This window comes from Neodothiora populina, assembly GCF_041146345.1.
Source record: "Neodothiora populina strain CPC 39397 chromosome Unknown canker_contig_13, whole genome shotgun sequence".
Taxonomy (NCBI): domain Eukaryota; kingdom Fungi; phylum Ascomycota; class Dothideomycetes; order Dothideales; family Dothioraceae; genus Neodothiora; species Neodothiora populina.
In genome coordinates this window covers 887,957-900,487 of record NW_027191402.1, presented here as the reverse complement: position 1 = coordinate 900,487, position 12,531 = coordinate 887,957, and the positions used below count along the sequence as shown (strand labels likewise).

At 49.4% G+C, this 12,531-nt stretch overlaps 1 protein-coding gene across 3 annotated transcripts; it reads left to right on the top strand.

Annotated features, from left to right (window-relative positions):
* Positions 1–901: 901 nt before the first annotated feature.
* AAFC00_001898 (uncharacterized protein) lies at positions 902–5,570 on the top strand (the record flags this gene model as incomplete). 3 transcript variants are annotated; one of them, XM_069341158.1, is made up of 5 exons in its annotated part: positions 902–1,165; positions 1,213–1,493; positions 1,542–2,291; positions 2,346–2,951; positions 3,005–5,570. In XM_069341158.1, the coding sequence occupies 5 exons, from the start codon at positions 902–904 to the stop codon at positions 5,568–5,570; spliced, it is 4,467 nt and encodes a 1,488-aa protein (XP_069204669.1). The 3 variants fall into 3 exon arrangements, with proteins under 3 accessions (XP_069204669.1, XP_069204670.1, XP_069204671.1); XM_069348522.1 differs by having other exon boundaries at positions 1,148–1,165; XM_069348643.1 differs by having other exon boundaries at positions 1,148–1,165; positions 1,213–2,291.
* Between the last annotated feature and the right edge of the window lie 6,961 nt (positions 5,571–12,531).

Here is a 12,531-nt window from a genome sequence, read left to right as displayed (position 1 = left end):
CATATGCGTCGTTACACATGACATGATCTCAAATCAATCAACAGATCGTTCAACATGAGGGGTAATTATTGAGTATATAGATAGAGAAAGTGATGTGAATGAATCATAGACAGAAGGACAGGGTTGCCCTTTAGATTTCGCCTCGCTCGAGGTGCTGTCTAATTGATCCGCAATCACGTCTCATAGGTATAGTGCACGCAGATCGCGGGTGCTCATCATACTAGGCCTCCCGCGACTCAAGCTCAACAGAGTCAACAAACCGTCTTCAGTCTTTGCGAACAGCCCCGTGTGTTCCGTCCTTGGGTACTCACAATAGTTCGCATATCACTCCTGCGCTTGAATCGGGTGTCTTGTGTTAACTTTTAAGGCTGGACAGGGTTGTGAAGTTAGTCAACACGCTGCTCAGGTACAACACTATACCTTATTTTAGTGCACGCCGTCATGCTGCGTTATTATTATCAAGGGTCCGATAGTACTCCGTATAGAATGTCGAATTTGGTACAGTTGCAGCAGTGAGAGCACCATGTACAAAACAGTACTGTACAGTATCTTTCTTTTTCCATCAGAGAGTGCCCAAAAAAAAACCAGAACTCCGATGACCTTCTTCATGCGGTATGGTGCTCTTTTCTGATTGACTGTGTCCATCAGCGGTGTCTAGAAATAGTAAGTGTTATTGTGGAGCATCGTGTGGGATTGACTCATCTGTTCCTTGCGCTACTACAGCCTAATGCTAGTGGCGTCTAAACCACGCGAAGTCGTCGCTTATCCCAAATCTGTTATGCGTACAAGGAAAATAAATACGACGGAATTGTACGGTATCATGCTCTTGCACTTCTCTCAAACCGACACGGCTAGGTGTCCAGTCGTTTCCTGCGCTGAGTGAGCGCCCTGACATCAAGCTATGTTGATATCAACATTTGCGACTGCTGCCAGTCTAGGCGTTGTGATAGTGGCTTGCTGTTTCGTCGCCAGCCGATGCTCAAGATCGCAAGGCTCCAAGCACGCATATCAGGATGAGGATGGCGAAGCAGCGACGGACACCTGTGAAGGGCGAGTGTTCAGGTTGTCAATCTGTACTCTTACTCTTGGGTCTCTCGGTTGCGCTATATTCAACTTCATTCTGACAGGCCTCCAGCCACATTATGGCATGATAATGGGCGGATGGGTATGTCAAAGGAATATTTCCACTTTTTCTACTAACCGGGAAGACAGATCATCATAAATCTCGAGGCTCTCCTGCTTGTTCGTGAGCATAATAGCAGACAACGCTTCAGCATCGGTCTATTGATGGCACTATCCTCGCTCGTGCTCTCTTCAGCTATTCTTCTCGAGGACTACTCCACCTTGCCTGACGTCGATAAAGTCATATACTGGTGCCAATTCGCCCCTGGATTATGCGTCGCTATCGCCTCTTGCTCGCTACATCGACGTCCTGATGTCAGTTTTGAAAATTCGATTGTAGATGGCCAGTATACTTGCTCTGCCATTCAAAGGTTGGTTTTGGCTTTGCGATCGAGGTGGTCAACTACTAAGGATAGCAGATACACCTTTGCCTGGGTCCGTCCCCTACTGGACCAAGCGCGGAAACTAAGACCTATCGAGTACGATGACCTGCCAGTCCTCGATCATACTACGAGATCAAATAATCTCGAGGCTCGCTTTCCTGTACAAGAAGCTCAAAGACGGCCTTTATGGAGACTCATCATTCGCGATCATTACAGCACGATAGTCCAGCAGTGGCTTGTTGCTACGATCGAGAGTGTAGTCTCAATTCTGCCACCTCTGTGCATGTTCAAGATCTTATCGCTTTTGGAAAAACGATCCTTAGAGCACTCTACTGACAACTCGGCGATCTGGATGTGGTCACTGGGGCTCGCAAATTCCAAAATAGTGCATGTAGGACTTAGTAATTGGCTACAATGGGTCAGCTTTGGACTCTTTGCGATACCGATACGTTCGCAGTTGTCAGCTGTGATCTTTGCGAAGTCTTTGCGAATGAAGATAGTTGAAGGCACTGATCACAAGAAGGACGAGAAGCCTCTTGCTGACGAAGCCGCTCAAGAAGAAGCTCAGGAGACAGATGCGTTGCTACCACATGTGAAAGCTGTGGAGCAAGAGCAAGAACCTGACGACAAAAGCACCCATAGTGCAGCCAAAGGTATTCTCAACCTCCTCGGGGTTGATGTGCAGCGTGTGTCCGACTTTTGTGGCTACAATCAGGACTTGCTTCGAGGAGCTCTAAAAGTAACAGTCACTGCTTTGCTGCTGATCACACTTGTCGGCTGGCAGAGGTATGTTTTAGTCATCAGCCAACAGCCGTGTATCTGACTAACGTTATTCTTTAGCACACTCGCAGGCTTTGCTGTGCCTGTGATTTTCCAACCTCTGAATAATATAGCCACAAAGCACTACACGAGCAGACAGCTCAAGGTCATGGCAGCCAGAGATGACAAAGCACATGTCGTTGAGGAGGCTCTCGTCGGGATCCGACAAATCAAATTTTCGGCAACAGAAAAACAGTGGGAAGAACGCATACTAGCCGTCCGTGAGCAAGAACTGAAAGCTCAATGGGGTGTTTATGTCTGGACAATCTTCATTACCTTTTGCTGGATCGCTATGCCTGCCTTGATAGGTGCAACCGCCTTGAGTGTGTACGCCCTAACGAGTGAACAAATGCTCCCTTCCGTGGCCTTTACTGCGCTCTCTATATTCTCAAGCCTCGAATGGACCATTAGTACCATACCTATAACGATCACAGAAATGCTCGATGCTCGAGTAAGTGCAAACAGAATTCAGGAACACCTCAATTCCGATGAGAGGCTCGGAACATCGAAAGCAGGCGCCGCCATAGCATTCGATAATGCGTCAATCACATGGCCATCGAACTCTCGATCGTCAAAGAACTTCACTCTACGAAATTTGAGCCTGCAATTCCCAAACAATAGATTAAGGTAATGGTTTTTTTTCACTCTTCTCTCAACGTTCTCAACACTGACACTTGCAGTATCATTGAAGGAAAGACAGGAACAGGCAAGAGTCTACTTTTGAGTGCCATAATCGGTGAAGCAGACATCATTGCCGGCGATATACGGGTTCCCCAAGCCCTGCCCATGAACAAGCGAGACAACGAGCATGCCTCAACTGACAATTGGATCATATCTGATGCCCTGGCCTATGTTGGACAAGTTCCGTGGATTGAGAATGCCTCTGTACGAGATACCATCCTATACGGCCTCCCATACCACCATGATCGATACACACAAGTCATACATGCTTGCTCCCTTGCCGAAGACATCAGTATGCTGCCTGATGGAGAAGATACCGAGGTCGGCGCGACTGGTATAAACTTGAGTGGTGGACAGCGATGGAGGCTCACGTTCGCAAGAGCACTGTACTCCCGAGCTGGCGTTCTTGTCCTTGACGACATATTCAGCGCAGTTGATAGCCATGTAGGCCGTCACTTGCTCGACCATGCAATCCTTGGGCCTCTTGGAGAGAATCGCACCAAGATCCTGGTTACTCATCACGTTGGCCTCGTGAAGCGCTATGCAGCATATGTTGTCACCCTGGATGGCGACGGGACGGCAAGCGGAAAGCATGATACTTCCGACGAACCCATATCACAGCCTCCTCGACTCACAGATCCGTCAATGTTACCGGAAGCTAAGCTCGCATCTACTCCGTCTGAGGAAGAACCATTGCCTAGCGACACACCCAAGATCAAGGCGAGAAAATTCGTCGAGGATGAAGAACGGCAGCAAGGACGGGTGAAATGGCAAGTCTACGAGACATATCTCAAGGCTTCCGGCGGATTTCTCTACTGGACCATGACATTTGCTATCTTCACTCTTGCAGCATTCTCAACCGTCGCTCGTTCCTACTGGTTGGCAATATGGACAGAGACATACAACACCACCGAAGGTCCTGAACAAAACAATCACGATCACGCAACCTCCATGAGCTCCTCCCAGCCCAACTTGGTGTTCTATCTGGGCATTTATATCCTCATATCAATGGTGTCAGTCGCATTGGTCGGTGTCAAAATCATATTAGTCCTTACAGCATCCCTTCGGGCGGCTCGTAAGCTGTTTGAGACGGTCACATCCAACGTGCTCCGAGCTCAGCTACGATGGCTTGACACACAGCCGATCGGTCGCACATTGAACCGTTTCGTCGGAGACTTTGCACTAATCGACAGCAGGCTCGGTGGAGACCTGCAATGGAGCGTAAACGGTATCTTTTCTATCATGTCCATCATGGCTGCAGCACTCATTGTCTCCTTGTGGATGATAGCCCCAGTGTTCATTCTATCAATTCTCTGCATCTCTATCGTCTACCTCTACTTGGATGCTGCTAGAGACATCAAGAGACTCGAATCGAATGCCAAATCACCAATATTCGAGCTGGTTGGCTCGACGCTTTCGGGCCTGGCTACGATACGTAGTTTCGGAAGAATTGATGACTACATCGTGCGCATGAATAGTCACATCGACAGATATGCACAATCATCATGGTATATCCTCCTAGCGGGGCAATGGATGAAAGTCCGTCAAGGGGTCCTCGGAGTTTTCTTTACCTTGTGTATCGCTGTGGGAGTAGCATGCTTGCCTACCATCGATGCATCTCTAGCAGGCTTTGCCTTGAGCTTCGCGCTTGATTTTTCAGAAGTCATCAAGGGGACTATCAGCAGATACACCGAGGCAGAGCTTGACATGAACTCTACAGAAAGGGTACTCGAGTACACGCGTCTGAAGACTGAACCGACCTCAGGAGCAGAAGCGCAACAGTCCTGGCCGTCAGAGGGCAAGATCGAAGTTCAGGATCTGGAAGTCAGCTACGCACACGACCTGGACCCAGTGCTGAAAGGAATCAGTTTTTCGGTGAAGTCATGCGAACGAGTCGGTATCGTTGGCCGTACCGGTAGCGGCAAGTCATCTCTAACGCTTGCTCTATTCCGATTTCTCGAGGCACGCCAGGGCTCTGTTGAGATTGATGGCGTGGACATCAAAACGCTCAAGTTACACGATGTGCGCAGCCGACTGGCAATCATACCACAAGACCCGGCTCTCTTCTCAGGTACTTTGAGATCAAACCTAGATCCATTTAACGAGCACAGTGATATGGCTCTGTTAGAAGCTCTCAAACGCGTCTCGCCAGTCTCACACCCAGATATGCCTGCGCGCCACGCGAACATCTTCACCGACCTCTCGTCCCCAGTCACTCGAGGCGGAGCAAACCTAAGCCAAGGAGAAAAGCAGCTCGTCTGTCTAGCGCGAGCAATCTTATCACGACCCAGGATAATGGTTTTAGACGAGGCGACGAGCGCAGTAGATATGGCGACCGACACCATGATCCAGCGCAGCATTCGCAAGGAATTCCGCAACAGCACTTTGCTCGTCGTGGCCCATCGACTCAGCACTGTTGCTGACTTTGACAAGATCCTTGTCATGAGTGATGGGAGGGTTGCTGAGTTCGATGAGCCTAAGGTGCTGGCGAAGAGGAAGGGCTTGTTTTGGAATATGCTCAATGAAAGCGGTGAGAAGGATGCGCTTGAGGATTTGCTTGCGTGAGTGCGGTATCTCACGTTGGTATGAAAAGTCAATATTCGTAATTGCAAAAAGTTGCTCAACGTATTACTTTGCAACTCGTTTCGCAATAGAGCTGTCGAGCAATACCTAAGATTCTGGACTGAAGATCATTCTAGACTGGTCAGCATAATCGTTCCCTCCATATACAATGACTTCTCGTAGAACTTGTAATAATTCTCTAGTGTCAGCTTTCTCGGTGCAGATTGCAGATAAGTTGACCAGAGCAACGTCTTCTACTCACATGTGCACGAATTGAGGGTTCCATATCGTAATGGATATACACAGGAGATGAGGTGAAAGCCCCATCGGTGGGTGTAAGCTGTTCTGACAGACGTAGATGCTCAGCAAGGATGACTTGGTGAGCCAGACCATCTACCTGAAGTCAGCAAGCCGGGTCTGTTCGAAGCTTGCTATGATACATCTTCAACATCAAGGCGGTGGTGATCAGACCGAAGCATCCATGAATCACAGTCAATGGTCGGTAAAGCAACAACGTTCTCACGTCCAGTCTTGCTCTGGTAGGTATATCAAGCAGCTACACTCATTTGTTCCGTCTTTCCTCCATGGCGACATGTCGATTAGGAATATGTCACCGTTATAGTCTACAATTACTCCGTGAGGCAATCAGACTGCTCGCGAGGTCAGCACTAACACGACTGACTCCCGGTGAAGGACGGAGACTCGCTCCGCCATCACGGTGCTGGCCCCTGTGCATGTGATTCGTCGTGCTATGCCTTCGAGAACAGAGTCGACAGGAAAGGCTGGCTGTTTGGTCATGAGTATTGCCATGCGGATGCAGAGTCTTCAATATACCGGAGTAACTATATCTACTACGATCGACGATCGGCATTTTATCTATATGCCAGTATTGTATCGTAAGTTATGGGGGAGGAAGGGACCGGTGAGAGGGCGCTGCAATCACGCCCTCGACACAGTCAGTGTACTTACTGTGAGCCTCGTAAAACAGGGCCACCCCGGAGTGCTGCCTGTGGCCCGGAGTAACTACCAACTATAACTACTGCCGTGTACCTTTTTCGCACCGCGTCGGCAATTCCGTTGTCAGCACTGACATGTGAGAAAAGAACCAGCCGGTAAAAGGAACAACAAAGTCACCGCATGTGGCTTGGAAAACCGTGCCGGGTGAAGATATTGAATGGCAGCGGCGGCCACAGCGGCTGCAACCATGGCGTCCAGAAACCGCAGCAGCCGTCCGAGCCTCACGTCCCGCATACCACAAGATGTTTGTATGCTTGCGTTGGGCTAAGACGTCGGTGAAATAGATCTACGATCTGATGCACGCTATCCTCGGGACTCGAACCGTATAGTCTAAACGCAACACGCCACTGGAAGAAAGGGTATAATGAGATGCCGCAGGCGCCAACGGTACATTTTGACAGGTGTGGAGCCATACAGAGGATCGAGAACGTTGCTAAGCGATGGCCTGAAGTTGAGCAGAGTCCAAATGGAGAAACAACGTGCATGAACGAAACGTGAGTTTGATTTCGGTCGATCCGGAGGTGCTTCTAGGGACACCCTGCAGCAGATGTGAGTTGTTCAGGGGATAGATGTGGATTAGGTGCGGGTAAGATAGGGCTCAAGACCCAGTAGGAATGGGTCACCTCGGAGATCCCCCGAGAGTCGACGGTCGAATTAGCACTTTGATGGATGTTGGGATGACAAGGAGTACCAGATTCACGGGGTTACGTGCGTACTCGCTACAAGTAGGGTATATCAGTAGAGCTCACGGTCTTTCAGGCGAAGTCCGAGACAGAAACCCAACTGTAGGGTCACTGGAATACAGTATGGTGATTACATCGGTTGGCCCAAGAGTTAAGTTTTATGGTGCTTGCCAACCGAAGTGCTGGCGCGCGTGAAATCACCACGTGTTCGTGAGTCGGCCAATACGACAGCCCGGGGAACGAGCAGGCCGATTCCCGGCCGCAGAGAGTGCAGCAACTTGCAACACACTCACTAGCTCCTAGACAAAGAGTAAGGCAGGCCTGTGGGCTGATTCGTCAAGTTGGCAGACGAGCCTCACTCGGACATAGGTCTAAGATCTTGATTCAAGTCAGAATAGACGCACATGGCTGGAACCCTTCTTTGGATGATCAGGGTCTGAGGCTCGTCGGGTCGATACAGATAAGTTCGTCCGGAGGCCCCATCAGTTGTTGCAAACTTGTTCGGCGCAATTTTGGCTGTGGTCTTTGCGATTAGATAAGGTTATGAAACGACCCGCGGACTGTGCTACTGCCTGTCAGAAGGCTGGGGAAAGCGAGGGGGTGCTCGTTCACTGTGGCCACGTTGGTAGTAGCGGACCATTAGATTTGTGGAGAGGTTGTAAGTAGGGTGAAGCACATGAGGTTGCTGGAGTTTCTCCCGGGGTTTCTCTAGGCCTTTATCAGGGAGTTTTGTGACATGCAGGAGATCGCTGCTTAGTATAAGGCATACCAGTTTGAAGTGCCTGATCTGTTAGCGAGCCCTAATGCACGACCCACGAAGGATCCTCAGCGTTACCGACATTCGGGAACGAGATGTATTAGGAGCAGAATGATACAAAATTAGGTGAGCGAATGGCCAATCAAGCTCGTAAAAGTCAGGGCGACTCGTAACTATACACTACCTGACTCATTTTGATGGGCGGCTCGGAGTCTAGTAAAAGTGACAGATTCGACATCGATGCGTTATGTGAACGATTGATTGGACATATACTAGATGGCGCAGCAATTAGAGACTAGTCACACAGATAGTGTCAATTCCCAGATGCTTGACAACCTAGTAGTGAGCCACAGCAACCTCGATATCGCGCAGAGGTTCGCGAATGCTGGCTATGCTCTGACTCAGCGAGATACACTTTGAATCGATGAAACAAGGCTTAATGCTGTGCAGATTACGCGCATGTGACAAGAGTGACGGCAATACGCCGTACAGGAAACAAAGGCCGGCCTACTTCAAGAAGAAACACGCGCTTTGCTGGCAGTACTTGTAAGTCTGTTACTGGTGCACAGAAATAGATTTTCAAGCATACCTTGCAAAGGAGTGCTCTTGGAGATTATACCGTATTACAGACCTTTGATCAAGTGGATGATTGTTGCCGTGCTGTGGGTACCGCACGTGCCGCCGCAGCCGATCCTGATTTGTTGATTTCTTGCATATACAGCACCTCGTCTCGTGCAGACGCTTTGCGACAGTGCCTCGTCCTAGTCAAATCTACCTCGACAAATGCTTGATACAACGAGCATCCACCCACTTGCTTCATCCACAAAAGCTTCTGGTCAGATAGCCGAGGGTGAATTTGCATCTTTACCGACTCTTTCACCCGTCCCTTATTCGCGACCAGGAGGTTCGCAATTACTTTGACGTTGAACGCTAGCGCGGTGGGAGCAAGTGAAGAGCTTATTTCAACCGTCTCTATCTATGCTGCTAGTTGCTGGACTTGTACAGTCCACCAGAAAAGAAAGAGATTCGTGTCGAAGCTCAAGCCCCTTCGGACTCGAATTAAGAGCCGATGAATGCTAGCGTGTGGCGCGAAGTTATAGACGACGAATCATGTCGCTCAGTACGGCTCGTGAAAGTACGCCTGGACCGATCGATAGCACTTTGCCTGCGGCGACGGTCAATTACAAGAAGTGCAGATGCCCAAGCGGGGTGAGGAGATACAGTGAGACGAGGAGCAGTAATCGTATGCAGTGACCGCATGAAGCCACCCTCGCTTTTCATGTTGATGCAAGTCTACTAGAGGATGGCTCTACAAGTACAATGCATAGCAGTGACGACAACCACCAATCGTGTACGGAAAAAGCCTCAGATTGACCCTCTACAAGTGGAGGTGGATCACGATCTACCCCTGATATAAAGCGAAAGCGAGAGGAAAAACAAATCCTCAAGTGCTGCAAGAAGAGTGAGTCAGCTCATACAATGGCTTACATGATCTGCTTGTCCGAAGATGGTCATTTTGCCCTATGTGGACCAGGTGGGTCATTTTCGCGGTCAGATGTTCCACGTTCCTCCTTCTTAGCCGATGTTCTGTAATATCCGTACGGAGATAATATGCTGGGGGGACCGAGGTTACGGTCAGCAACATCCGAAAGTAGGTATATCAAAAATACGCGGTGCAAGTTTTGGGCAATGGTGCGATGGCCCGACATAGGAGGATGAAATCGATAGACAGTGCATGGTTCAACTCTTAGACAGTCGGTCAAGGGCATGCCACTGCATAATAGCGGCAGCTAAAGCGAACGTCGATGGGTCTTAAATTTCACAGAAGAGAGGACATATTGAGATAACGACTTGGAGGAGACGAATCACATAGTGCGGTGGGGTTGTGATCAGGTCACGAGGTTGAGCACTGGCTGGCAGTTGCACCCCAAACCGCCGTACACATCATGTTCTGATAGGCTTCGGACTAAGTATTACGCCGTATAGATTGTTATCCTAGACGAGGACAAATGCCACAGCCAGAGATTCCTCACGCTTCCTGAACCGGCTTGAGGCTGGTACTGCAATGAAGAGTCGTGTAGCCGAACGTTGATACGTCCGGATTCGTCTAACGGAGTCTTCCATAGTGCAGCAGACTGTCTCGCATCACCCGTCGTAGGAATAGTAGTGTATTGATTCAATATTGTAAATGTAGGTCACATCATGGAATGGCATGCGAAGTTTCCTCCCGGACAGTCGCAATCCAGAGGTCTAGAATCAACGTCAAGCGGGACGTGAAACCTCTTTATAAACGATTTGCAGGTAGAGGCTCCACGTCTGCCATGAGAAAGGAATGCTTCAGCCTTCGGCATTTGGTTGTATCATGCCACACATGTAGATCCATCTTGTTGGTGTTGTTGATTGCAGGTCAAGTGTGAGCCGGATGTTATGCTGAATTGAGGAGAGGGTTTTCCTTTTTCGAGTGTTAGAAGCAAGGACTCATTCGTTTATGCAGGTAGCTGACTAGCACAGGGTCCGTAGTGCAAAAGGACCAAGGTCGCGTCGGGGCTTACTCCATATGAAACAGAGTACAGAGGTGGTGCAATGCACAGAATTGCGATTGTCCATAGCCTGAATTGGGAGCGGATTGCACGCCCATGACGATCATTGAGCAACGCGAGTAAGAGCCGCGTCACGTAGAAGATCAGATGAGCGGCTACTCTACGGTAGGTATATGACAGAAGGGATTTCGAAAATGAATGGAAAGGGCATTGCGCGGACGCTGATCAGAAGCAAAGATGTCCATTCCCCACGGCGGGCGCTGCGGCAGCGGACCGCACAGTTCATAAAAACGTGATCGAGCCCCTGGTGTCCCCTGTATTATAAAATTTGCGATCCGAAGAGAGTTCGCCATTATCTGGCATGGGTATACCGAGCGATGATGCGTTTTATGGGGTACTGTATATCCGTCTGCTTATGACGGGTTCTCAGTTCGAAGAGATGCAACAATCTCGCTCGGTGACGTTTAATCAGTAGCGTCATGGGCAGAGATGATGTACAGGAGTGGGCTCTTGCTCGACACGGCACAGAGAGTAGTTATGCGGATGGTGCAACTGACTTGCAACGATACGCGCACGAAGATTTCAAACGTGCTTTGAACATCTCTCTATCTGCGCAGACCGCTGCAGAACATGCAACAGATCTCCAACAGGTCGTAAACAAAAGTCATAGCTACAAGATCTCGATCTTGTGGGTCAGAATCCTTGTGAATGATATTACTCCTCAGCAACGTCAAACTAAGATACTCGAATACGCTTTGCTTCGCTTGCACTCTGACACCTATCTCTTGAACGACTCTCCGGAGAAACAGAGAAGGCGCATCAAATGTAAGCGCAGTACTGTATGTAGCGGTCGCGCACCGAGGATACTCCGCAAGGAGCATACACAAGCACACAGACATATAGTTTTGAGCATGTTGAAGCAAGACAAGCTTTTTGAATGGTTCGTGGCAGCGAAAGGAAGCATTTTAGCCCTGTCAAATATGCCAGCAGAGTGGGGCCCATGCTCCGGACCTGCAAAGCCGAATTGCTTAGCCTAGACAGATCGAACTGTCCTGCTTGCACGCATTATGGGGGATGAATAAACCTTTTGGGGCGTTCCTGAAGGATCTCTCCTGCCTCTCGATGCAGTGAGACTGTAACGTAAGTGGGCTAACCTTCTCGCAACAGTAGGCAGGTAATCTCTTTGCTTGTGATCGCAAAATATTCAAGTGACTCAAGTGGATGTTAGGCAATACACTATCCCGCGCAGTCCTTTTTCATCACTAGCCGCGAGTATGGCCGTCTTTCGGGCAGCCGAACTCGGCATCGGCATCGCATGCTGCGCACTCGTAGGCACAAGGATAGCCGATCATGATGACTACAACATCCGAATAATACACGAACGACATCACATCACAAAAACAATTACTTCTGTCCCTAGTCGGAGAAGTTTCGCGGTGGAAAACGTCCCAGCATTTCGGACCATACCCAATTCGCACTCGACCGTGCCAAGGACTTGAAACAGCTGCAATATTTTGACGCCATCTGAACGAGGCTTAGTGCCCCTGTAGCCTCCTTCCATGCACACCCGGACCGCAATGCCCGCATGGCCCGATAAGTCCATAATGCTAGTAACATTAGAAATACTGTATGATGTGGCTTTTCCTTCGACCTGCTGACCCCGGCACGAAATTCTGAGGTACACCGGCTGGACGATCCCTCCGGGCCTCCGGGAGTGCACAAGCCACTAGGTGATGTTGGCTACTAGCGTGCGACATGCTCGTTACTTGACTCGGCTGCATATCCGTCTAGCAATGGAGTAATTCCGCAAACAGCTTTTCGATCGTGTTTGGACGTGGCCGAAACGATATATAGATGTGCTCTCGTCGCACGCTAGTTGGGAGGTTCTTTCCCAAGTAACCCTTCAATTGCTCAGTGACCATTACCCATCATCCATCTACACTTGACAGCAATAGACAACACACATC